This window comes from Bos indicus x Bos taurus, chromosome 16, assembly GCF_003369695.1.
Source record: "Bos indicus x Bos taurus breed Angus x Brahman F1 hybrid chromosome 16, Bos_hybrid_MaternalHap_v2.0, whole genome shotgun sequence".
Lineage (NCBI taxonomy): Eukaryota > Metazoa > Chordata > Mammalia > Artiodactyla > Bovidae > Bos > Bos indicus x Bos taurus.
This window is the reverse complement of record NC_040091.1, coordinates 23,597,901-23,625,125: the sequence shown is the minus strand read 5'-3', so window position 1 is coordinate 23,625,125 and position 27,225 is coordinate 23,597,901. Positions and strand designations below refer to the sequence as shown.

The 27,225-nt window shown below is 43.9% G+C and overlaps 2 protein-coding genes across 4 annotated transcripts in view; both read right to left on the bottom strand.

The window, feature by feature from the left end:
* The window catches only part of MARC1 (mitochondrial amidoxime reducing component 1), a 34,020-nt gene extending 21,116 nt beyond the window's left edge, over positions 1-12,904 (bottom strand). For 2 of the 3 annotated variants that reach the window (XM_027564485.1, XM_027564484.1), the window contains exons 1-4: positions 11,833-12,904; positions 8,021-8,194; positions 2,563-2,725; positions 1,560-1,700 (exon numbers count right to left, since the gene is read on the bottom strand). In XM_027564485.1, the coding sequence (XP_027420286.1) occupies positions 1,560-1,700; positions 2,563-2,725; positions 8,021-8,194; positions 11,833-12,104 (750 nt within the window). In that variant the 5' untranslated portion in view covers positions 12,105-12,904. The remainder of the gene's footprint in view (positions 1-1,559; positions 1,701-2,562; positions 2,726-8,020; positions 8,195-11,832) is intronic. The other variant, XM_027564483.1, reaches the window with a different exon arrangement.
* Positions 12,905-13,487: 583 nt separating this feature from the next.
* Positions 13,488-27,225, bottom strand: part of MARC2 (mitochondrial amidoxime reducing component 2) — a 43,250-nt gene continuing 29,512 nt past the window's right edge. Inside the window, exons 5-8 of the mRNA XM_027564486.1 lie at positions 23,558-23,619; positions 23,399-23,470; positions 22,161-22,299; positions 13,488-14,356 (exon numbers count right to left, since the gene is read on the bottom strand). Coding sequence (XP_027420287.1) covers positions 22,173-22,299; positions 23,399-23,470; positions 23,558-23,619 — 261 coding nt within the window. The 3' untranslated portion in view covers positions 13,488-14,356; positions 22,161-22,172. The remainder of the gene's footprint in view (positions 14,357-22,160; positions 22,300-23,398; positions 23,471-23,557; positions 23,620-27,225) is intronic.

Here is a 27,225-nt window from a genome sequence, read left to right as displayed (position 1 = left end):
TCCTAAAGGAGCTCAGTTCTGAGTGTTCATTGAAAGGACTGATGTTGAAGCTGAAACTCCAATACTCTGGCCACCTGATGTGAAGAGCTGACTCATTTGAAAAGACTCTGATGCTGGAAAAGATTGAAGGCGAGAGGAGAAGGGGATGACTGAGGATGAGATGGTTGGATGGCATCACCGACTCAATGAACGTGAGTTTAGGTAAACTCCGGGAGTTGATGATAGACAGGGAGGCCTGGCGTGCTGCAGTCCATGGGATCGCAAAGAGTCGGACACAACTGAGCAACTGAACTCAACTGATAGCTGATTCAATTTGGTATACGGAAGAAATTTACACAACATTGTAAAGCAACTATACTCCAATAAAAATTTAAAAATAAAAAGAAGTTCGTCTCCTTCAGGAAGCCTCCTTGACTAACCCTGCCTGACTGGAGGCTGTAGGGAAGGCAAGGGTGGGGGCTGAGGCAGGCAGCAGGTGAAATAGAGGAGGGATTATGGAGAGGGGAGATTACTCTAAGTTGTAGGAGAGCTTTTCCTGCTTGCCTAAAATGGATTAAGACATCTCCCCTGGCTGGACAGGAACAAATCTAGAGGAGGCCAGTAACCTTACTTCCCTCTGCATCTCCAGAGGAGCATTTATTAATACAAAGCTCTCAGGCCCAGGAAGTTCCTCGGGCATTTGTCTACGGCCTGGGTCACTGGTGCCCACTTTAAGGACAAATCAGATAGATGGACTGTGCCCCTCAAATCCAGCAGGGGAGACAGCACATACACATAAGAAAAGTGAATGGTCAGTATTCCTTTTAAAAGGTCCAGAAAACCGGAGAGAAAGCATTACAAGACCGCACCCTTGTGCTGGTTGATCTGTGCAGGAAAGCCTGGTGCTGGTGGTTTAGAGAAGAGATTTTCAGGCTGCCCTGCTCTGGTCAGGGGAGGTTTTAAGGAAAAGGTGGAATCTGAATTGAGTCTTCCAGGGTGGAAACTTTGAGAGATACAAAAAAAAAGGGTGAGGGACTCAAGGCAATAATAAGAAGGACATCTGATTGTGGTCCTGACCATCTTACCCTCACAGGGAAGGGGCTGAAGACAAGAATCCAGAGTTAAAACAAACCCGCCCAGTCCTTTGTTGATCACAAGCCAGAGAGAAAGTTCCAGACCCAGAATTTTAACTCTGATAGAGTGCATTATTCTTCACATGTAAACTGCGGAGTTTCGTTTTTGCTTTTTTAATCATAAAATGAGTCTCTTGTATACCCATTCCAGTATTCTTGCCTGGAGAATACCATGGGCAGAGGAGCCTGCAGGCTACAGTCCATGGGGTTGCAAGAATCTGGCACGACTTAGCAACTAAACTGCTTGTATGTTTCACAACAGTCCAAAATGCTGGGCACCTCAGCCGAGTGCCCCAGCCTGTTCTGTGTACATTTCTCCACCAGGAGGCACTGTAGTCTTCCCAAAAGATATGCATCCTTCAGAATAACCTAATCAAGCATCAAAGACTCACACCTTAAAAAAAAAAGTTAAGTCCTAGGAAAGGAGCAAGGAAGGCATAGTGTTACCTCTGCATAGACACCACAGCCTGAAATTACGATATTGGGCCTGAAGTTGGCTATTTTAACTTTCTTCTCTAGCCTGGAGTTGAGATCTGCCAATGATGCCTCAGAAAGGATCAAGAAAGGGCTGGCATCTGAGTATGGGATCTGAGGAGGAAAGAAGAATTGTTAGAGCATGACACACATAAAGGCATTTCTCAGAGGTCACAGGGGTCTGGTTCCTGGAACCTTCCACCCCTCCCTCACCCTACCTCCCCACGCAATCTTTCTAAGTATTTCTCTATTCCTTTTTATAGCAAAGTCACAGCAATTCAGAAGCTTTAAATAGCCTTGCAGATAACAGGAACTGCATGATGGAGTGAAGAAAACGGGGTCTCAGAATCTTAGAGCTTCCCCTTTTCTCATCCTCTGAACTCTCATATGTTGATTTTAATAAGGTGGTTGGGTTTGATGACCTCATTAGGTATGATAAAAAAATATTCACTGGTTCTATGGATATGTATTTTTCATGCAACCTGCAAATCAGCATTCAACATGGCTGTGGCAACGGTGCCACGAAGCCTTGTATGTTTCACTCTTAGGATGAATTCTTAAAGCCTTATTCCTTTAAGGGCCAGTCTGGTCATTTAAAATCTGTGGATCTCCATAGCCACACTCATTTGCCCAACTGAGATCTGACACAACATGGCAATCCCAGTGTAAAAAGGCTGGATTCCTCATGAAATTACAGAGGGATTGGGAAAGATGCTGACCTAGAAGAGTTTTGAAGCCATGTTGGCACCAGAAGCTTCTGTAAATAGGAATTTTTGCTCTCGGGCAAAAATGCAAGAGTCCTCCAAATCAAGAAACACAGATGATGCTCCCAAGGGAAGGGCTTTATTTTTTACCAATAGCTTATGGCAAAAGTAACAGCTTTTGTCATGAGAGATCACAAAAGATAAAAGATGAGAACTGAGCTCAGCAGATATGTGCCATGCTCTCCACTTCCAAGGAAGCCTGCCTTCCTGACCTGGTCCGTGGGTGAGAATGCGTCTTCTACTTGGTGAGAATTTCTCCGTTGCATGTGGGGTTCAAAGTGCACCAGCCTGTAGGGCTGTGTCTTCAGGAAGTTTGTTATCCACTGGGCCGCAGCCTCACCACAGTCTCTGCCCTCGATCTCCAAGCCGTGCACTCTGCAAGGGACAGGGACAAAGAACAGGCATGACTTTGACAACCTGGATACCCTGCCAATGCTGCACAGATCCAAAAGGTTGCACCTCGCTGTGACGTCGCTGTAATTCCTTCATTACCAGAAGACATCATTTTAGCCTGGCGCTTACTCTGAGCCACATGGAAACCCAAATAAAGACAGAAGTTCAATCCCTCTTTTCTGCATTTTTTTTTATAGTTGATTTACAGTATTGGGTTAATTTCAGGTGCACAATATATTGGCTCAGCTTTTTTTCAGATTATACTCCATTATAGGTTATTGTAAGATGTTGGATGTGATTCCCTGTGCTATAGAGTAAATCCTCATTGCTTATCTATTTTATAAACCTGAGATGCAGATGCAGTCTTATGATTCCTTGCCTGGAAGGAATGCAGGCAGAATAAAATGAGATCATGTGTTTGAAAAGAGAAGGAGTTCTCCAGAAGAAATCTAATGTATTAGTATAAAATAAAATTGCTGCAAAAATATGGTTCACTCAGTTGGACAGAAATCTTTATTAAAAGGCTGGTATAATGATAATAGGGGCTTCCTAGGTGGCTCAGTGGTAAAGAATCCACCTGCCAATGCAGGAGATGCAGAAGACCTGGGTTGGATCCCTGGGTTGGGAAGATCCCCTGGAGAAAAGAATGACAACCCATTCCAGTATCCTTGCCTGGAGAATCCCATGGACAGAGGAGCCTGGCGGCGTACAGACCACGGGATCGCAGAATCAGACACAACTGAGCAACTAACCCTTCCTTCCATATTTCAGGTTTTTAAAAAGTTGAATAAATTTAAAGAAAAACATCAAGTAAGTAAGTAAGTGGTTTATAATTTAACGTAAATCATTATCATATTTCGAAAATGCTGAAGTTTGGGAAAGAGGACAGAGTCAAGGGACCTATGTCTTCTATATGAAATGTCTACTTAGTTCCTCTGCCCATTTTTTAATTGGACTGTTTGCGTTTTTATCCTGTTGAGTTATTAACCCCTTACCAGATACATGTTTTGCAAATATTTCTTCTCATTTTGCTGAGAGTTTTCTTTTGTTGTGCAGAAGTTTTTTAGTTTGATGGAGTCCCATTTATTTATTTTTGCTTTTCTTGTTTGTGCTTCTCATGTCATATCTAAAAAATCTCTGCCAACCAGAGAAGCCCTTTCATCACATTGATTGATAGAAAATCTCTCCCAGATTTGGAAATTTCTTAGCTTTAAATAATCTTTCTCCCACCTTCTATTTCTCCTCTCCTGCTGCTGCTAAGTCACTTCAGTCGTGTCCGACTCTGTGCGACCCCATAGACAGAGGCCCACCAGGCTCCCCCATCCCTCGGATTCTCCAGGCAAGAACACTGGAGTGGGTTGCCATATCCTTCTCCAATGCATGAAAGTGAAAAGTGAAAGTGAAGTCGCTCAGTCGTGTCCAACTCTTAGCGACCCCGTGGAGGCCCACCAGGCTCCTCCATCCCTGGGATTTTCCAGGCAAGAGTACTGGAGTGAGGTGCCATTGCCTTCTCCTCTCTTCTCCTATGGCAACTCCAATAATTCACAAATTGTTTCTTTTAATGATATCCCCAAAGACCGCATAGGTTTTATTCACTCTTTTTGTTGTTCTCTTCTGACCAGATAATTTCAAAAATCCTGTGTTTATTCTCACATTCTTTCCTTCGCTTGATCCATTCAGCTGTTGATGCACTCCACCGCATTTTTAATTTCATTCATTTTATTCTTCCCCTCCAGAATTTGTTTGGTTCTTTTTTTTTTTTTATGATTTCTACCTCTTTAACTTCTCATTTTGTCCACTTATAGTTTCCATGATTTAATCAAATTGTCTATGTTTTCTTATATATCACTGAGAGTCTTTAAAACAGCTATTTTCAGTTAATTGGGCACATCACAGATATCCATGTCTTTGAAATAGATTAGTGAAAAATTATTACGATTCTTTGGCGATATAATGTTTGAATGATTTTTTTGCATTCCTTAGAGTTTTGTGTTGCTGGCTTTGCATCTGAAGTAGCAGTCACCTCCTCCAGTCTTTACCAACTGTTTTCCAGAGAGAAACACCTTGCCTCAGTCCTGGTGGGGATTCTGAGACTTTCTCAGGCCTTCTCCGGATACACCTACTCCATGCTTCTTGCTCTCTTATATGGCAGGATTCTTAAGCTTGTATGCTTTCTCTCAGTCCTGAAACCCATGAGACCAAATGCTGTCAGATTCCCTTTCTCCCTTCAAAAGTGGCACTAACGCTTATGTTTGTGGGCTTTCCTGGGCCTGCAGATTTAAGCTACCTACCTGTACCTGCTCACTGTATGTACTGTCTGCCAAAGTGTGCTGGAAGTGCATACCGGGAGCCAGCCAGAGTTGGGGGTGATGTGGGTGAGGTATACTAAGAGCTGGGGGTACCTAGGGGGCCAATTGAGGGTGTCAATTGAAAAAATGCACAACATGAGGGCTGCGAGTTCAGTTTAATTTGGGGACTTACTGAGGACTATGGCCCAGGAGACAACCTCTCAGATAGCTCTGAGGAAATGTTCCATAGAGGTGGGAGGAGGTCTGCTCCTTTGTGATTTTGGTGACAGAGCATTTGCGCTATCAAGCACACATCTTAGTAGAAGGTTGCTGCAAGTCATAAGGGGCAGAGTTTATTGCCTTTTTTAGGTGTGAGAAGATACGAGAATTTGGGCTCATAAAACTTCTGAAAACATCTATCTGAAGCTGTGAAAACAAGTGTAGTGACTATGATCATGAACTTTGGAAAGTTTTGGCCCTCCAAACGCATCACAAATCTTTAGGAAAGTGAGCTGAAGTTACAGCTCCTTCACAAGAGAATAGCCTGGGTTGCTAAAGGAAATCTAAGTTCAAAGCATTTTTGGCATCTTTCATCTATAGCATGTCTAAGCCTCCTTATTTTGCAATTTCCCAACATGCCCTTGTGTAGTCTTTGGGGGAATGGACCAAAAGCCTGTATGGGACCAGGAAAAGCTTCCATGTGATTCCAAGTGAACCAATAGTTAAATGAAAAATGGTTAACCACAAGAAATTATGGGTAAATATCTCACCCTAGCAGGCAAGCAGGAACCAGATGATGGAGAAACATGAAATACACAGTGAAATAGGCATATTAAAAAATCTGCCTCAGACAATCAAAAATACAAATTAAATCATAAGAAATTACCGTTTTTTCTCACAAAAATGGCAAAAGATTTCTTAACATAATGGTCAAAAAGAAATGAGACACATATACTTATAAACTGCTGGTAAATATATACCTGGTATAACCACTCTGCAAAATGATTTAGCAGTATATACATATATATGTATGTATATACATACAAATGCATGTATATACTCTCTATGTCTACAGGAGGGCTTCTCTGGTGACCCAACGGTAAAGAGTCCACCTGACAATGCAGATGACACAGATCTGGGAAGATCTTATATGCTGCAGAGCAGCTAAGTCCATGCACCACAGCGACTGAGCCAGCCCTCTAGAGCTTGGGAGCTGCAACTACCGGTAGCCCGCATGCCCTTGAGCCCATGCTCTGCAACAGAAGCCACCGCAATGAAAAGCCCGCGCACCACAACTAGAGTAGTCCCTGCTCACCACAACTAGATAAAGTCCATGCAACGAAGACCTAGCACAGCCAAATAAATAAATAAAAGTCTACAGGAGTCATACTCTTGTTGTTGGTGAAACCACTGCTAAAAATTTTCCCCTAAGGACATAATAAAAGATATGAACAGACATTTATGCCAAGTTATTCATCACATTCTTCTTCATACCTAGAAAAAAACTGAAAACAATCCAAATGTTTAATCTTGGGGACTTGTCAAAAGGCATTCAAAGACATTCATGGGATGAAATATCACACCAACATGAAAATGGTATGTTTGAAGACTTTTTTTAACAATCTGAAAAATACTCAACATGTCCACTTAAGTATGTGAATCATATTCAAGACAGTCTTCTGTACTATTTCAATGGTTTTTAAAGTATTAGCGATTAAAGACAGAAAGAAGATACATCAAAATACGAATTATGGTTGTCTCAGAAGGGTTTTCTTTTTTTTTGGTATTTTCCAATTTTAAACAATGAATATGTATAACTTTTATAATCAGAAAAACCACCAAAATGTTGTTGAGTCACTAAGTCATGTCTGATTGTTTGCAAACCCATGAATTGTAGCCGCCAGCCTCATTCTATCCATGGGATTTTCCAGGCAAGAATACGGGAGTGGGTTGCATTTCCTACTCCAGGGGATCTTCCTGACCCAGGGATTGAACTCGAGTCTCCCGTATTAGCAGGCAGATTCTTCACTGCTGAGCCACAGAGGAAGCCCCAAATTAAAATTAAACATTATATTTACAATTCTGATATTATGGAAATTATACTAATTTTGCATTTTATGAGTTTTGGGGGTTTTTAGAATTTTTTAGGTAACCTCATTTTCTTTCCAGTCAAGTAACTACATTTTTTTGATGTTTATTATTCTCTATAATAAGCTGTGGACTAATTTAGCATTCATGTTGCATTTTAATTCAAAATGCAGACATTATTACAACAGTATAATCAGATCACATTTTGGCTTTCCCATAATAAGATTTAAAAAAACCCAACTCTAGACATGATTTCTTAAGACAGAGCCACTTTTCCTGGAATAATTGCCCCCTTGTCCTTCTGATGTTAAGGAAAGAGCCTCTGTATAGAGCAGCCTCCTGGCTGAATATCTACTCTCACTATTACAGGGACCCCTACGCATCTGCAGGTCAGATCACTCTTCTGATCACAGACATTCTTTTCTATTCTGGAAGTTCCTTTCATTAGGACTAAATATCATTGGTCATATAGCCATTTGTGACTCCTTCCATAACTCAAATTTGGAAAGTTCCCAGTCTTTCCAAGCAACACAGAGATGATCCTAAGGTAATACATGGATCTAACCTCACCTCTTCTAGGATCCTCTCTCCACTCCTTCTGCCCCGATTTGCATCCTTTATCCTCTGGTGATGTTATGTCAATATGCCTTTGTTCCCATAGTTTACTGCAAAAGACATTTTTTTCTCTGTCCCACATCGACGCATATTTTTCTGAAGTTGCCCCCTTTCCCACCTTCTTTTAGATCATCAGCATGTTGAGAACTTGACCCTACATATGGTACATTTGCAATCAATAGTCAATTACTGATAACATTTCTCTGAATTCCCTCCACAGCCCACAATTTGCCAAAACTGTACGAAGAAATATTCACGCCAAGATTAAGATCTATCCTTTCCTTACCTGCACCTGTGCACCACATTTGTGGTGGGTGTCTTGATGGGCAGCTGCAGGTCTTTGGTGTAGGCTGCACTGAGGGTCAGCGTGTCACCCTCACAGGTCAGGGAAATCAGGACCAGGCGGGGTTCCTGTCGAGCTGTAACCATATTCCCCTCCTTGTTGATCACAAGCCAAAACCTGCCATTTTCAAAACACAAGATATTCACGGACCACCATGACAGACAGCCCATCTCTGGGGGGGCTTCAGGGGTGCACCATCATCTTTGATTTCCTCACTGTAAGCCTCGTGTGTCTGTGCATCTGTCTGTCCTAAACATCAGTTCATCAGTCCAGCAAGACCGAATCTGTCAGTTCATTTCATAGTGTTTAATAATCACTCATGCATCGAACAAAATATCTGCAGAACATTCTGAGCTCCTTGATGGCACAAAAATCAAAGAAGTTATATCTTCCTCTTAATTGCCCTAAGTAGATGATATCTCAGAGAAAGACGAGGAAGCATGGTTCCTGGCACCAGGAGGCATTCCTGCTGATGGAAACAAGACACTGCAGTATTGTCCGCAGACTGTGGAGTCGAGCTGAACAGCAATCAATGCCACTTACACTTCGCCAAATCCACTCCCACCTTTCAAAAAAGTTAGCTGTGACTTCTGCAATTTATCAAAAGGGCTATTGTTAATGTGGACAATATTCTTTTTTGGTCAGTACTCAGGGTCTAGAGGTACTTCCCAGAACAAACAGAAATAGAGAAAGAAGAGCAAAAGAACTGTTTCCAGGAAAAAAAAAAATGATGCATTTGCATAGAGGGCGCTTCAGCTATCCAGGAAGCTAGACACACTAACATTTTGGTCATTTCTATTCATACTGAATGGAAAGACCCTGATGCTGGGAAAGACAGAAGGCTGGAGGAGAAGGGGACAACAGAGGATGAGATAGTTGGATGGCATCACCGACTTAATGGACATGAGTTTGAGTCAACTCCGGGAGTTGGTAATGGACAGGGAGGCCTGGCGTGCTGCAGTCCATGGGGTCACAAAGAGTTAGACATGACTGAGTGACTGAACTGAACTGGAGATTCACACTGAGTGGAATGATTATGACTGGAGTCAGCTTGTGTTTCTTTTTTTCTTTTGCATGTATCTTTTATTTGGCCATTCATATTTTTTTATTTTTCATTTTCTTAATTTTTATAATGTTGTGCTGGTTTCTGCCATGTGAGTGAGTGAGTGAGTGAAGGCGCTCAGTCGTGTCCAACTCTTTGCGACCCCGTGGACTGTAGCCCACCAGGCTCCTCCGTCCATGGGATTCTCCAGGCAGGAATACTGGAGTGGGTTGCCATTTCCTTCTCCAGGGGATCTTCCTGACCCAAGGATCGAACCCAGGTCTCTCGCATTGCAGGAAGACTCTTTAACTTCTGAGCCACCAGGGGTTTCTGCCATACAACAGTGCAAATCAGCTGTAATTATACACACATCCCGTCCCTCCAGAGCCTCACTCCCTTCCTGCCATCCCATCCCTCCAGTTTATCACAGAGTGCCTGACTGGGTTCCCCATGCCACACAGCGACTTCTTACCAGCTATCCATCTTACACCTGATAGTATATATACACTGATGCTACTTCTCCATTTGTCCCACTCTCTCCCTCCCCTGAGATCCACAGACAGAAGTAAAAAATATGGCAGATACTCAAGATCACCACCTCCAGCAGGTGGCTGAGTTGCTCAGCCCTGCTAAAAAATAAACTTCGTGTAAGTCCTGTCCTAAAGGAACTTCCTCTTAGCAGTTCTTCATCCTGGACACAGATAGTTCTATCCTGTCCCAGATCCCTGGTACCAGCATTTGAATATTCTTTCTGCTAATCCTTCCTTGTAACAGTGATAGTCTTGTATTTCTAAAATACAAATCTAATCATGTCACCCTCATACAAAGTTCCCCATAGTTCCAGTTTTTAGAATAAATCTCACTCTTCTGCAAGACCTTTTACAATCCAGCTGCCCTTCCAGTCATTCTCACCGTCTGTGATCTCACATATGCCAGCCTTTCTTTTCCTTTTCAATTTTTTCACTGTGGTAAAATACACACAGCATAAAATATCCAGCATATTCTTAGGTATATACCCAGAAGAACTAAAAGCAAGGACTCAAATAGGTACTTGCGCACCAATGTTCACTGCAGCATTATTCACGATGCCAAAAGTAAACACAGTGTAAATCTCCAACAACAGAGAATGGACATGAAAAAAATAGGGTCTTAGACATGACTGAGCGACTTCACTTTCACTTTTCACTTTCATGCATTGGAGAAGGAAATGGCAACCCACTCCAGTGTTCTTGCCTGGAGAATCCCAGGGATGGGGGAGCCTGGTGGGCTGCCGTCTATGGGGTCGCACAGAGTCGGACATGACTGAAGCGACTTAGCAGCAGCAACAGCAGCAACCATATTTAAGCACAGAATTCAGTGGCATTAAGTAATTTCACAATGTTGTGCAACCATCACCACTATCTATTTCCAGAACCTTTTCATCATCCCAAACAGATACTCTGTATCCATGAAGCAATAATTACCTATTTCCTTCCCATCTGGCCCCTGCCCCTGGCTATCTCTAATTCACTTTCCCTCTCTGTGAATTTGCCTATTCTAGATATTTCATATAACTGGAACGATATAGTGTTTGTCTTTTTGTATCTGGCTTATTTCACTTAACATGATGTTTTCAAGATCTATGCTGTAGCATGGATCAGAACATCATTCCTGGGTAAATAATAGAGTGTGTATAGACCACATTTTCAGTTCCAGCTAGGAAGTCCTTCCACCCGTTCCTTCCTCTGGCTTCCCTGGCACTTGTCATATTGAGTCAATTATCATCTAGGACTGCAAGCCTGTGTTTGCTTTTCTTTATCACATTTTCTGATGCGATGGTAACAAAAACAGCTCACCTTTCCACTACCTCATGAATTACCCTCTGGGCAGCCAGAAGAGGGAAATGTATAGCCTGCATCTGTCCTGCCTGTTCCCTGCAGAAACTGAGGGCTGGTCTGGGAGGGAGTCTGAAGTGCAGCCTTACAATGGGGCTGAAGCCAGACCCAGAGGAGGACAAAGCTGCTTGCTTGGGGCCCTGGCCATCTTCACTGAACCCCAGGAATTCACACAGGTCATGACCACCCAGGTAGAATAAAACCACTGTTTACAAAGCACCAGCATGCTAAAGGAAACAGGAACCATGATTCCACTCATGGTGGTGTGGCTCTGAATCTCAGGGTTTTTTTTGTTGTTGTTGTTGACTCATAAAAGAGTGCATGAGAGAATTAGAGAAAATAACATAAGCAATAGCACTTTTTAAGCTGCAAGAAGCTCAAGCTTTAACTGCTGTTATTACGATTATGTGCTCCACCTTGGTGTGCTCCTTGAAGGCTGGGCTCCATGGCTCCTTGTGTCCCCAAGTTCTCAAGAGATAATTGCTAAAAATAGAGTGGCCAGGACTAAGCCTGTGAAGCTCGCGTTTCCCGCTAGACTACGTTGAAGTTTGCTCGCGCACCGGCAAACACCTGGGGACAGATGAGAAGATGCCGCACTTACTCTGGAGCGCAAGCCCTGAGAGAGCCGGTGGGAGGTGGAAATACAGCTATATCCCGAAGGCGGGTCGGGACCCTGGGTCTGCCGTTGGGAGGTGATGGCCGCCTTTTCTCTATTTCCTTGCCTGCCTCCGTCACCCCCCTCGCCATATCCCATTTTGTAAGGGAAGGATCCTGCAGGCCTCCTCCGCTCCCGATGGCGTTCCGAGCCCATCCCGCGCTGTTCCCGCGCCCAGCCCTACCTGTCCCGCAAGTGGCCGCTGCGCAGCCCCAGGGCCGTGCACTCGGCCGCGTCCACCGACACCCCCTTGCAGGACTTGATCGGGTAGATCCACAGCTCGCTCACCGTGCCCACCTGCTGCAGCCGCCCGCGCCGCCGGGACCGCGCGCGGCGCCAGGCGACGGCTCCCAGCGCCACAGCGGCCAGTCCCAGGGCGGCCACCCCCAGCCAGCGGGGCCCGGGCGGCGCGGGGAGGCCCGGGCGGGCCAGAGCCGAGGAGCCGGCGGCGCCCATGACCCAGCGATCGCTGGCGCGGCGGGGCCCACCAGAGACGTGCCAACTTGAGCCCGGCGGGAGCGCGCCCGCCGCCCGGGGGTGCTGGGGGAGGTGCGGTCCTTGGCCGAGAGTCCAAAGGAAGGACGACTTCTGAACCCCTTTCCGGCCGATCGGAATGTCGCGTCCTTCTCCCGAGGGGTGGCCCGGGGGATCTGAGGGTGGGAGGTGGGAGCACCTCCCACCGCCTCCTCCACTTCCGCCGCCTACGGCTGCAAAGCGAGGTACCCTCCCGCATGATCGCTACAAGGGACCATTTTATTTACGTATTTGTGGGTTGTTTATTTAACCTAAATTTTTTTTTAAAGTTCGCAGTACTCATCAGGCAGCCGGCAGATCCCTTTCTTGGTAATAGGGAGCAACTGGCACCCGGTGGCCTTCGCAGGGTGCCCGGCTGCCTTCAGCCACTCTCCTCATCTACGGCTGCTGGGGCCGGGGAGCTTTGGGCGGGTGGGAATCTGAGGGCGAGACACGCGACCAGGGTCTCGGGACCTGAAAGCCCAGGTATTCAGGGCCGCAGCCCGCAGCTCCGAACAGCAAAGCCGAGCGGAGACTGCCCTCTATAGGACTGCACACTTGGTTGGCTCCTCCAGGCACAAAGCCTCAGAGATGCAGCTGCATTTGCCAGGAACCCCGGCTACGACAGAGGATACTGGCACAAGGTCCCGAGGCTTCTTCAAGGCAGCAGGGGATGTCCTCGATAATCCTTTCGAATTGTGGTGCGGAAGACTCTTGAGAGTCCCTTGGACAGCAAGAACAAACCAGTCAATCCCAAAGGAAATCACCCCTGAATATTCATTGGAAGGACTGATGCTGAAGCTGAAGCTCCAATACTTTGGCCACCTGATGCGGAAGAGCTGACTCACTGGAAGAGACCCTGATGCTGGGAAAGATTTAAGGCAGGAGAAGGGGCAGCAGAGGATGAGATGGTTGGATGGCATCACTCACTCAATGGACATGAATTTGAGCAAACTCAGGGAGATGGTGAAGGATTGGGAAGCCTGGCGTGCTGCAGTCCATAGGGTCACAAAGAGTGGGACACGACTTAGCAACTGAACAATAACAACAAATCCTTGTAAGGCACTGACGTCAGGCTCTTGTCACAAAATCAGGCCATGTTTGGGATTTTCCTGGTGGCTCAGTGCTAGTGCAGGGGACATGGGTTCCATCCCTGGTAGGGGAACTAAGATCCCACATGCAGCAGGGGCAACTAAACCAGGGCGCTGCAGCTAGAGAGAAGTCCACACGCTGCAGTAAAGAGCCTGTATGCTGAAACTAAGACCAAACGCAGCCAAAAATAAATAAATAGATAAGTAATTTTTAAAAGAAATACCAAAGAAAAAGTACAATTGAGAATCACATTTATTCAATATATTCAATGATATTCAAGAAACCACAAAATTATAGGTGAGTTCATTCATTCACATGTTACATCAGTGAGAATTCTTGTTCAGTTTTACCAGAATAGTTCAAAACTTACTTGCATCTAAAAAAAAACAAAACAACAAAACAGGTTCATGATTCCTTCCTCCTATTGTTATTCTCAAAATTCCTTTTGCTTTCAAATCCCATTCTCTTCTTTATCATACTAGGAATTTGTACTGTTTGTCCCTGTCAGTTACAATTACTTTTACATGGCTTAAAAGAGGCATAATCAAAAAAGAAACAAAGTCTGCAGAATAATTTCCATTTCAAATACAATGCAGTTCCATAATGGTGGGGACAAAACCACATGAGCAAAACTCAACAGGACTCAATGGCATTGTAAAACCCAGTAAGATGGATTTGTGCATTAACGTGTTAAGGCACTCTGGAAATCTTTTGTTTCCCATTTTTCCTAAAATACACAACAATACATAATAAAATATAAACATTCAGAAGAAAACTGTAGCTTTTCAGTTGATTCTTTCAACTTTCTTTACTCATCAGTATTAACGTCAGAGACTGAAGAAGTGTAATAGCTACCATCACATTCCAAATAATTTTATGGACAATTGTATTTATTTTAAAAGTCTTCATTACCTAAAATCTATATGCGTTCTTATTCCCAAATCACCTTTAATACTTTCCTTTTATTAACTCAGAACATTTGTAACTCCAAAAAGAGGTTCATTTCCAGGATGAAATTACCGGCTGGGTAATAAGGATTTGCCCAGATAGTGGTGCTGCTGCGGTCATAAAAGTGCTGATCAATCCCTCTCAGATGCTGAAATCTGAATAAATTGTAAGAATCTCTGATTATTTTTTTTCTCTTACCAGTCATAAATAATTCAAACATGTACAAACCAGTGACTTATTAAGGTTAAAATGCAGGAAATATAAAGTATGTCCTGCACCAAATGACCCTGGCAAAGGCCAGAGCCAAGGATCTTTCTCACATAACAAGTTGGAGGCGGGTGGGAAGAATTGTTTTGATAGCAATTGGTCAAAATGCTGAAAAAATGCCTATACCCCACAAGTCAATAATTCCACTTTAGAAATCTAACTTTTAGAAAAATAATCTTACAATGCTCTGCATACAACAGTGTGTATGTACTCAGTCACTCAGTCCTATCCAAGTCTTTGCTACCCCAGGGACTGTAGCCCACCAGGCTCCTCGGTCCATGTGATTCTCCAGACAAGAATACGGGAGTGGGCTGCCATTCCCTTCTCCAGGGGATCTTCCCGACCCAGGGATTGAACTCGCATCTCTGTGTCTTCTGCATTGGCAGGTGGATTCTTTACCACTGAGCTACCTGGGAAGCCACAATTGTGTCTACTAGACTTTCACTGGTAACAAAGTTGGATTATAGCCTGAGTGTCAAATAGTATAAAGTGGTCTTTACGAAGTGTCATGTAACATTAGGAAGCCATCAAAAATTACCTTTGAACAGGTTGGAGGACTATAAATATGATACATAGTTTACAATTCCTAGATACATATTTATAAGCTCATAATTCATAGATATACACGTATATGTGTGACATGTGGTATGTGGACAGGAAATGCTGCCTGCCCTTTCAGTAAACAAAAAATGTTGCCCACCAACCCAGTTTTACAAGAATCATGCCATCAGTCCTTGCAGCTGCCCAAGGAAGGTGTGCCCTGAGGGCAATTCAGGATGGCGAAAAAGAGCATTCTGTGCTTTAGATACTGGCCCTAGATAGGTAAGATGCATATCTAAGGAATCATTTAAATGAGCTCAGATTCCTGCATCTTCTCAAACATAGAAAAGTCTAAAATCATTAACTTGAGATTTCTATTCTTTGTGATTAGCAGTAATCCTTGGATTACTGACTCCTCCATGTGTCTGACTCCTCCCTTACCTCTTTGGAGCAGTTCCTTGGAGCTATCTGAGAGGCTGTCTCCCACGTTATAGTCCTCAGTAAGATCCTCCAATAAGACTTCACTCACAACTCTTAGGCTGTGCATTTTTCTTTAGTCAACAGATACATATTTGTATATATAAATTATATACAAAAAATACATGCATTATATATGATATATATGATTCTATCATACAGATCATGATATATCATATAGATCATGGCTACCTTAAACAAACGACAAAAAAAATAAAATAAAATAAAATTTATAAACAGTAACAATGGGCGATTTTTTCTTCTACATTTCTGATGTCTTCAATATTTGCTGTGATGATCATGAATTGCATTTATAATGGAACAGATAAACTTCTATATAATAGTATTTTAAAAGGACCAAAAAAACCAACTCAAATAACCCTTGTGCAAGTAGTAACAGCTACTTTTTTTTAACGACTTTAATCAACCTGTTGGAAAAAGGAGACCCTCCAGAATCAGAAACCATAGTAGGCTCACCATCAAAGTAAAGGAGCAAGGTTATTGTTTTTAAAGCCCAACAGAAATGCCCACCAGAGAGGAAGCCCTTGGTGCCCTTGAGGGGTAGGCAGTAGGGATGACTAGATACCGTGTTCCCCAGGTGGGACTCTGAGGGGCTGACACTTAACCCTCTTCAAGTGGAAGCATGTTCAGAGCAAAGAAGCAGGAGACAGCCATCAGGAAGCACTCGGGGTCTGTGCAGGGGAGCGGTGATGAAAAAGCTAGAAGGGAACTTAGGACCAAAGGTCAAACAGCACCTGTGGCATGCTGGCAACCTGGGCTCTCCATATGCCTCTCTGCACCTGTGACCTCCACCCCACTTAAGTCACGTGCTGTCACACCTGCCTGACCTTTCCTCTCTTGCCCACTTCCAGTCCATCCCACACACAGCTCTTAGAAAGACCTTCCAAAAGCACCGTTTTTTAACATAATTATTTATTTGGCCGTCAGGCCTTAGTTGCAGCTGCTGCTGCTAAGTCACTTCAGTCGTGTCCAACTGTGTGCAACCCCATAGACGGCAGCCCACCAGGCTCCCCCGTCCCTGGGATTCTCCAGGCAAGAACACTGGAGTGGGTTGCCATTTCCTTCTCCAATGCATGAAAGTGAAAAGTGAAAGTGAAGTTGCTTAGTCGTGTCCGACTCTTATCGACCCCATGGATTGCAGCCTACCAGGCTCCTGCGTCCATGGGATTTTCCAGGCAAGAGTACTAGAGTGGGGTGCCATTGCCTTCTCCGTTAGTTGCGGCAGGCAGGATATTTCATAGGAGCTCACGGATTCTGTAGTTGTAGCATGTGGGCTCAGTTCAGCTCTGCAGCTTGTGGGATCTTAGTTCCCTGTCCGTGGATAGAACTTCCCCTGCATTGCAGAGCAGATGTTTAACCACTGGACCACCAGGGAATTCCCTTAAGAAGCTTTAACAGGCTTCATGTGTCCTCTTAGTTGACCTGAATCTTTGTTCATTGCCCTTTGAAATGCTGATTATCACATCTACCTCATGGAGACCCTACAGGGACTGGAAAAGGTAACATGTTATCTTAGGCTCTCTAACACAAGGTCTCCTGGGAGTGGAGACAACTGGAAACAGCTGGGTGTGAGCAAAACATGGGTGTTCCTTGCTTCAAAACACTGCAACACAAAAGGATCTGATTCTGAGGGGGTTTGAGACTGAGCAACACAGTGGAGTATCCGCCAGAGGGCAGATAGAATGGAAACCACCATTACAGAAAGCTATCCAAACTCACCACTTGGATCACAGCCTTGTCTAACTCATGAAACTGTGAGCCATGCCACGTAGAGTTCTGACAAAATGTGGTCCACGGGAGAAGGAAATGGCAAACCACCTCAGTATTCTTGCCTTGAGAACCCCATGAACAGTATGAAAAGGCAAAAAGATAGGACACTGAAAGACGAACTTCCCTGGTCGGTAGGTGCCCAATATGCTACTGGAGATGAGTAGAGAAATAAATCCATAAAGAATGAAGAAGCTGAGCCAAAGCAGAAACAACACCCAGTTGTGGATGTGACTGGTGATGGAAGTAAAGTCTGATGCTATAAAGAACAATATCGCATAGGAACCTGGAATGTTAGGTCCATGAATCAAGGTAAATTGGAAGTGGTCAAACAGGAGATGGCAAGAGTGAACATTGACATTTTAGGAATCAGTGAACTCAAATGGACTGGAATGGGTGAATTTAATTCAGATGACCATTATATCTACTACTGTGGGCAAGAATCCCTTAGAAGAAATAGAGTAGCCCTCACTGTCAACAAAAGAGTCTGAAATGCAGTACTTGGATGCAGTCTCAAAAACGAAAATGATCTCTGTTTGTTTCCAAGGCAAACCATTCAATAGTAATCCAAATCTATACCCCAAGCACCAATGCTGAAAAAGCTGAAGTTGAATGATTATGTGAAGACCTACAAGACCTTCTAGAACTAACACCCAAAAAAGATGACCTTTATATCATAGGGGACTGGGAAGAAAAAGTAGGAAGTCAAGAAACACCTGGAGTAACATGCAAATTTGGCCTTGGAACACAGAATGAAGCAGGGCAAAGGCTAATAGAGTTTTGCCAAGAGAACACACTGGTCATGGCAAACACCCTCTTCCAACAACACAAGAGAAGACTCTACACATGGACATCACCAGATGGTCACTACCAAAATCAGGTTGATTATATTCTTTGCAGCCAAAGATGGAGAAGCTCTATACAGTCAGCAAAAATAAAACCAGGAGCTGACTGTGTCTCAGATCATGAATTCCTTATTGCCAAATTCAGACTTAAATTGAAGAAAGTAGGGAAAACCACCGGACCGTTCAGGTAGGACCTAAATCAAATCCTTTAAGATTATACAGTGAAAGCGACAAATAGATTCATGGGATTAGATCTGATGGATAGAATGTCTGAAGAACTATGGACAGAGGTTCGTAACATTATATAGGAAGCAGTGATCAAAACCATCCCCAAGAAGAAATGCAAAAAAGGCAAAATGGTTGTCTGAGGAGGCCTTACAAATAGCTGAGAAAAGAAGAGACGTGAAACTCAAAGGAGAAAAGGAAAGATACACCCATTTGAATGCAGAGTTCCAAAGAAAATCAAGAAGAGATAAGAAAGCCTTCTTCAGTGATCAGTGCGGGGAAAAAAATGGAGGAGAACAATAGAATGGGCAAGACTAGAGATCGCTTCAAGAAAATTAGAGATACCAAGGGAACATTTCATGCAAAGATGTGCACAATAAAGGACAGAAACAGTATGGACCTAACAGAAGCAAAAGATACTAAGAAATATGCTGTGTTTACTTCTCAGTAAGTTGCTCAGCCATGTCCAAAACTCTTTGCAACCCCATGCACTGTAGCCTGACACGTTCCTCTATCTATGGGATTCTCCAGGCAAGAATACTAGAGTGGGTTGCCATTTCCTCCTCCAGGGGCTCTTCCCAACCCAGGGATCAAACCCAGGTCTTCCACACTGTAGGCAGACTCTTTACTGTCTGAGCCACTAGGAAAGTCACATATTAAGAAGAGGTAGCAAGAATACACAGAACAAAACAGATTTTAATGACCCAGATAACCATGATGGTGTGATCACTCATCTAGAGCCAGACATCCTGGAATGTGAAGTCAACTGGGCCTTAGGAAGCATCACTACGAACAAAGCCAGTGAAGGTGATAGAATTCTAGCTGAGCTATTACAAATCCTAAAAGATGATGCTATGAAAGTGCTGCACTCAATATGCCAGCAAATTTGGAAAACTCAGCAGTGGCCACAGGACTGGAAAAGGTCAGTTTTCATTTCAATCCCTAAGTAAGGTAATGCTAAAGAATGTTCAAACTACCGCACAATTGCACTCACCTCACACACTAGCAAATACTCAAAATTCTCCAAGCTAGGCTTCAACAGTGCGTGAACTGAGAACTTCCACATGTTCAAGCTGAATTTAGAAAGGGCAGAGGAACCAGAGATCAAATTGCAAACATCTATTGGATCATAGAACAAACAAGAGAATTCCAAAAAACATCTACTTCTGCTTTATTGACTATGACAAAGCCTTTGACTGTGGGGATCACAACAAACTGTGGAAAATTCTTCAAGAGATAGGAATACCAGACCATCTTATCTGCCTCCTGAGAAATTTGTATGCAGGTCAAGAAGCAACAGTTAGAACCAGATATGGAACAACGGACTGGTTCCAAATTGGGAAAGGAGTATGTAAAGGCTGTGTATTTTCACGTTGCTTATTTAAATTATATGCAGAGTACATCATGCCAAATGCTGAACTGGATGAAGCCCAAGCTGGAATCAAGACTGCAGGGAGAAATATCAATAACCTCAGATATGCAGTTGACACCACCCTTAGGGCAGAAAGCAAAGAGGAACTAAAAAGCAGCCTCTTGATAAAAGTGAAAGAGGAGAGTGAAAAAGCTGGCTTAAAACTCAACATTCAAAAGATCATGGCATCTGATCCCATCACTTCATGGCAAATAGATAGGGAAACAATGAAAATAGTGACAGACTTATTTTCTTGGGCTCCAAAATCACTGCAGATGGTGACTGCAGTCATGAAATTAAAAGATGCCTGCTCCTTGGAAGAAAAGCTATGATAAACCTAGACAGCATATTAAAAAGCAGAGACATTACTTTGCCAACAAAGGTCCGTCTAGTCAAAGCTGTGGTTTTTCCAGTAGTCATGTATGGATGTGAGAGGTGGACTGTAAAGAAAGCTGAGTGCCGAAGAATTGATGCTTTTGAACTGTGGTGTTGGAGAAGACTCTTGAGAGTCCCTTGGACTGCAAGGAGACCCAACCAGTCCATCCTAAAGGAAATCAGTCCTGGGTGTTCATTGGAAGGACTGATGTTGAAGCTGAAACTCCAGTACTTTGGCCACCTGATGTGAAGAGCTGACTCATTTGAAAAGACACTGATGCTGGGAAAGATTGAGGGCAGGAGGAGAAGGGGAAGACAGAGGATGAGATGGTTGGATGGCATGTCTGACTCAATGGACATGGGTTTGGGTGAACTTTGGGAGTTGGTGATGGACATGGAGGCCTGGGGTGCTACAGTCGATGGGGTCACAAAGAGTCAGACAAGACTGAGCGACTGAATGGAACCGAACTGATATCATAACTAAGAGTTTGATGCTGCAACAAAGATCGAAGATGTCTCATGCCACAACTAAGACCCAGCACAATCAAATACAATTTTTTCATTAAAAAAAAAAAGACTTTAAAATGTTATAAGAGGTTTTATGATCTCAGAGGTTTTAAATGTGGGGAAAACAGGCATTGTAGAACTGAAGAAATATGTAACATGTATGTATAATATCATATGAAAGATGCAATATGGTTATGTACATGCCTGACCATCACCAGTAGAAGTTTCTTTTTTGTCCAGCCTCTAGCATCTTCACATTCACTATGGCATCTGACACTGGGCCTTACATGGAGGACTTGTTGCAGTGATGACAAGAAAGATCATAGCTCTTATTTATGGATCACTTTTCAGGCAATGCTGCAACTTCATACGAATTACTCTCAAAATAACCTTTATTGGTTGTTTTTGCGACTACTACTATTATTCCCACTTTGCAGATAAGGGCACTGAGGCTAAGAGGCGTTAAACAACTCAGCCAAGGTGGGAAAGGGGGCTGCTAGGGTTACACATCCAAATCTACTTAAGGCTCAGTCCAGATGGTCTTGCCATGGGTCCTGAAGGATGGGCAGGCCAGAAGGTGAGAAAGCCAGGCCAGGATAAAAAAGAAAGCTACTCAAGAGTTTTGGAGATGAAGTGACTTTAAAATCTGGGTTCTGGATATTGTGAGGAGAGTTACTTATAAACTTCAATTTGAAGTCTTCTGACTGACTTCCCCATTCCTATAATTTAGGGGGTAGGCATTTTGCTCCAGGAGTCTGAATTTTATTTGACCTGATGAACTCAAGGTTAGAACACCATTTTATTCCATGAGATTCAGAATCCAGGCACCCTGCCCTGTTGCACTGACTTTTTTCAAACTTTATATCATATTTTTAAACTACATTTGATAAAAACCATTTGATTAAACACATTTTCCCCAAGTTGACTTTGAATAGTCCATGTATTTCCCCTTCACTTTTCTATCAGAGACAGAAAAAACAAATATAAAATTCTGGAGAATCGTTCACTTACTTATTCCTTCATGATATTCCCCAAAAAACCAGGACCCAAACCTGTCTTTCTGCCTGGGCTCCTGCATCCACATTGTATAACTGGCTGGGGAAGTGGGAGGGAGGAGGAACACTGATTGCTGAAGGGAATAAAAATAAAGGTCAGGGGCCCCCCTGGTGGCCCAGTGGTTAAGACTCCACACTCCCAGTACAGGGGGTGGGGGTTCAATCCCTGGTCAGGGAACTAGATCCCACATGCCGCAATGAAAGATCCTGCAGGCTCCAACAGAGATCAAAGAAGATCCTGCGTGCTGCAACTAAGATCTGGCACAGCCAGATAAATAAATAAATATTTTTAAAAAGAAAAGTTGTTCAAAACAAATAAATAAAGGGCATTTTCCAGCTCCAAAGATAAGAACAGAAACTGCTCATTCTCCCAGGAGTTACAGCAGCAGAACAGAAAAACATCTCCATACAAGAAAATGTGGCCCAGGCTTCAAGGCACTGCACTCCTGAAGCAAAGACTGCCCTTTACCTGGTGGTTCCGTCACTGCACCATCTGGTACACGGGGTCACCAACTTTCAGGCTTCCAATTTTTTCCACCGAGTAATAGATTCCAAACAGTGGGGACGACTTGTAAATTGACTTCTCAGAAGGATCACACAGGCGGTAACTGAAAGAAGCAAAAATTCACCCTCAGGCACAAGAAGGGACTAATCTAGGCGCTCTCAACGGAATTCAGCTTCCATGCTCAGCTTCTCTATAAATAACGAGCAAACCTTTTCTAAAATGTGGACAGAGAAATCTGGGTAAGTCAAACGGCAAATAAATCTGGTTTTTCTAGAATATCCTGAGAGTCTAAACAATTTTTCTATGGCTTCAGTTTGAAGTCCCAGTGAAAAACTTGTATGTGTCACTTAAAATACTTTGCATGCATACCTTCAGCTTCACACACATGGGAAATCAGTGCTCATACAATCTCACAGAGGACCTGCCCTGAACTCCAGGCTTTCTGCCCCTCCATGGTTATAAGTCCAAGCCTGGGATCTTTGAAAAAACTGAAGACAGAGGCAGGTGGAATGGGCTGTCACTGAGGTTAATTTTTTTAAAGGCTTGTCTAAAGAAAAAATAATCACTTCACTGGGTCTTAAAAATAAAAAACAAAATAGAATTGCCAATCTGAAGGCTTTAAGAAGTAATCTCCTCTGGAACTTAAATCCATTAGAAACACACAAAAAACAGAGGAAAGGGAAACAGAATAGAATACAACTTCCAGAAAAAGTTAATTTAAATTTAAAAATACATTCTATATTGAGAACAAAAGTCGGCCAAAACTCTGTAAGTAACAAAACAACCTAACACAAAAGAAGCTCTTGAATAAACAAACTCAGATAACTCATTTCATTCCCCTTTTCAACTATTTCATTATACAACTCAATTATTCTCATCCTCCTGCTACTGATTATAAAAAATAAATGAAAGTTGCAAACAAGGTCTTAATTTGGAAATAGATGTGTAAATGTTATTAAAAACTGAAGTCAGAGAGATGAAAATTTCAAAATGTGGAATCATACAATTGAAAATTTGTCCAAAACTCTATAAGAGTCATCTAGGAAAAAAAAAAAAAAAAGGAGGCAACAAATACTCACTGACATTAATAACAGACACAAAGAACCAGAAGGCACGAAGGTGCCCAGACAGAGCACCTGTAGCCACAAGTACTTCGAGGCTGGGGATAATATAAAAATACACCAGACACATAGACGTTCTACCTCTTCAGGGTTTCAAGTGGCTCCTTCCTGTCAATCACTCCAGTATCTGGGTCCACCGTGGTCATAATGCACCTGTCACACAATAACGAAGGGTCAGGGCACAGTAAGAACCAGCGACCCTGCCACGCACCAGAGGTCCAGGCTCACAAGAATCCTTACCTGGGGCAAGCCAAAATCTTTTTCATTTCTACATTGCCAATGAGAAGTTCATCCCAAGTGTCCTAGGAGAAAAGGAGATGGTATCTTTTAAATTAAGGCTCCATCCAGCCTTATTCCAGTTTATTCTTCGGCTGGTCCTGTGTAGCTGAAGAACAGAGTACAAGAGGATGCCGCAAAGTACCCCAGAAAGGACTCAAAGGAATGAGGGTGTGGGATGCAGAGTTGTTTTTTTTTTTGGCTGCATCACGCAGCACATAAAATCTTAGTTCCCCAACCAGGGATCAAGCCCTCACCCCCTGTCATGGAAGCATGGGGTGTTAAGCACTGGATGGACAAGGAAGTTCCAGGACACAGTTCTTGACGGGGCCTCAGAAGCCTTCCTCTGTCAGCACAACAAAATACATCTCCAGGTGCCAGTTTGCCATGAGAACCCTCAAGCAACTCCAGGTAAAGTTAATGATGTATAAGGAGAAATGGAAAGCTTACATGACTGCCCACTCTTTCCTTTTGCTAAGCTGCAATGGAAGCCAAGTTACAACCTGACGCTTCTTTGATGAGTGGGACATGGCCCAAGAGAAGTTGGTTCTAAGATGCACCCATTCAGCACTGCCGTTGGTCCTGACCAGCCTCAGCCAACCACCCTGCCTTGTTTTCCCAATCTTAAACCGTGGTAGATCCGGCCGATGTCTGCCTTGGGATTTTCTTCAAACCTCATGACTGGGGGAGGAATTAATATGGTCCCACTTTTACACAAAGATACAGAGGCAGAGAAAATTTACAAAATATTTTCAGGGTCACAGCAGCTAGGTTTGAAAACTTTTCTGATTCTGAAGGAGGGCTTTTAACCACCCAGCTTTTAACTATCCCCATGTCTATACCACCTGGTATAGGTCTGTCTAGTCAAAACTGTGGTTTTTCCAGTGGACGTGTGTGGATGTGAGAGTTGAACTATAAAGAAAGCTGAGCGCCAAAAAATTGATGCTTTTGAACTGTGGTGTTGGAGAAGACTCTTGAGAGTCCCTTGGACTGCAAGGAGATCCAACCAGTCCATCCTAAAGGAAATCAGTCCTGAATATTCATTGGAAGGACTGATGCTGAAGGTGAAACTCCAATACTTTGGCCACTCGATGCAAAGAACTGACTAATTGGAAAAGACCCTGATGCTGGGAAAGATTGAAGGCCAGAGGAGAAGGGGATGACAGAGGATGAGATGGTTGGGTGGCATCACCGGCTCAGTGGACATGAGTTTGAGTAAACTCTGGGAGTTGGTGATGGACAGGGAAGCCTGGGATGCTGCAGTCCATGGGGTCGCAAAGAGTTTAACACAACTGAGTGACCTAACTGAACTGAAGATTCACACTGAGTGGAATGATTATGACAGGAGTCAGCTTGTGTTTCTTTTTTTCTTTTGCATGTATAATTTTTTTGGCCGTTCATATTTGGGAGTTGGTGATGGACAGGGAGGCCTGGCATGCTGCAGTCCATGGGGTCGCAAAGAGTTGGACACAACTGACCAACTGAACTGAACTGATACCACCTGGAGTAGAAAATGGTTAGCCACTCCAGTATTCCTGCATGGAGAATTTTCCATGGACAGAGAAGCCTGGGGGACTACAGATCACAGGATTGCAGAATCAGACACAACTGGGCACGCACATACATCTATATACGTACCTATCTGTACACACTTACACAAGTATACATACATACATATAAACACATAAATATGGAGGTTGTATTAATTACAGTATATATACATATACGAAAGTGAAAGTCACTCAGTCGTGTCTGACTCTTTGCAAGCCCATGGACTATACACAGTCCATGGAATTCTCCAGGCCAGAATACTAGATATGTAGCTTTTCCCTTCTCCAGGGGATCTTCCCAACCCAGGGATCGAACCCAGGTTTCCCGAATTGCAGGAGGATTCTTTACCAGCTGAGCCACAAGGTAAGCCCATAAACAAACATATATATACACATACATATACACATACACATACACACACACACACACATATATATATGAGCAGAATATGTTACAGGCCTTTCTTGCTAACAGGAAAGCCATCTGTAAAGCCTGAATTTCACAAGCCAATCCTTTGTCAAGGCCCCAAGGGAGACATGGGGGGCATCAGGGGATAGGGCCTCACTCTAGGCTCCCTACACCAAGAGTGTCTATAACTAGATGTGTTAGGGGAAGCATACTGACTGAAGTCGCCCACCCTGGCCAGGCACCATAGTAATCATTTGCATGAGTTGTTTTATGACAGGAGGGCCTGGTAAGGAACACAGAACTAATAAGCCACCACCAACCAGAAGAGTTCAAGAAAGGTCAAAAGGAGACACCGCATGTCCGACCACCTCCCAGAATCCTCCTCTCTGGCATCCATCTTGGCTGAACAAGGCGTGCGCCACCAGGAAGGACTCTGAGTCAGAATGATTGGCTAAAGACAACCCGGAAACTAATCCCGTCACCATAAAACCCAGACTGTGAGCCATGTGCAATGTGCCTTAAAAATTTGTTTCCTGATCTCATACCAAGTGAGCTTTTGGAGATCATGGGATTTGGTGAGAAATCCAGCCTCCAAGTGAGGCAGTGGGGCATCCAGTCCTCTCAGCTGGTGGCTCACTGCCCTGGAGACAGGAGAGGAGACCAGTCTGCCCCTGCAGGAGGCAGGGCAGAGGGGGGAAGGGGGCCTCGCAGGTAATGTCCCCCCTCCCCTGCTGATGGCCAGGCTGTGATCACACTAGGGACCTCTTTCAGGGAACACTAGACCACCCCTTCCCCACCCCGGGCGTATTGGGGAGACTTAGCAAATGCACAAAGAAGTCCAGTGCCCACTGGGTCTTCCCAACTGGGAAATCTCTGCGGGGTATGACTGAGGTGAGGGGGTTTCTGTGGATGCCTGGGGTTCCCAAATGTCATTTGTGAAACTCTGTGATGTAAGAAATGAAGTGTTTCCTGCCATATCAAAGAACAAGGATGTCACAGCCACCAGCCCTCCAAATGTGAATTCCTGAGCCCAGAGAGAGCCCAGGAGTAACAATACCTGCTATCAGGCAGCCATCAGCCACTCCCTCGCTCAGCATTCAGCAGCTGGGAAGAGCAGGAGGTGGGGCAAGGGGGAGGGGGTTGGGATGGGAGACTGGGAGGTGAGAAACGCAGGAAGCTGGCCCCGGAGAGCTGAGATGCATTTGAAAGGAATGATTTCAGTGAACCCAGAATCTTGTATCTTCCCATATGCAGAAAAAAGGATAAATTCCTTAACTTGAGGTATCTGTGTGTGTGTGTGTGTGTGTGTGTGTGTGTATGTGTTAGTCGTTCAGTCTTGTCCAACTCTTTGCAACCCCATGGACTGTAGCCCACCAGGCTTCTCTGTCCATGGGATTCTCCAGGCAAGAATACTGGAGTGGGTTGCCATTTCCTCCTGCAGGGGATCTTCCCAACCCAGGGATCGAATTGTCCCTTATGTCCCCTGCACCGGCAGGTGGGTTCCTTACTGTTATGGCCACCTGAGATACCTGGTCTCCCTTAATTAACAATAATTTTTCCATGTTCAGACTACCTGACATTTATCGAAAACTTCTATACAACCTGAACACACACCTCCCACCCTCCCCCACCCCCACCCCTGTCTCCTAGGGGCAGTTCCCTCAGGGTCACTT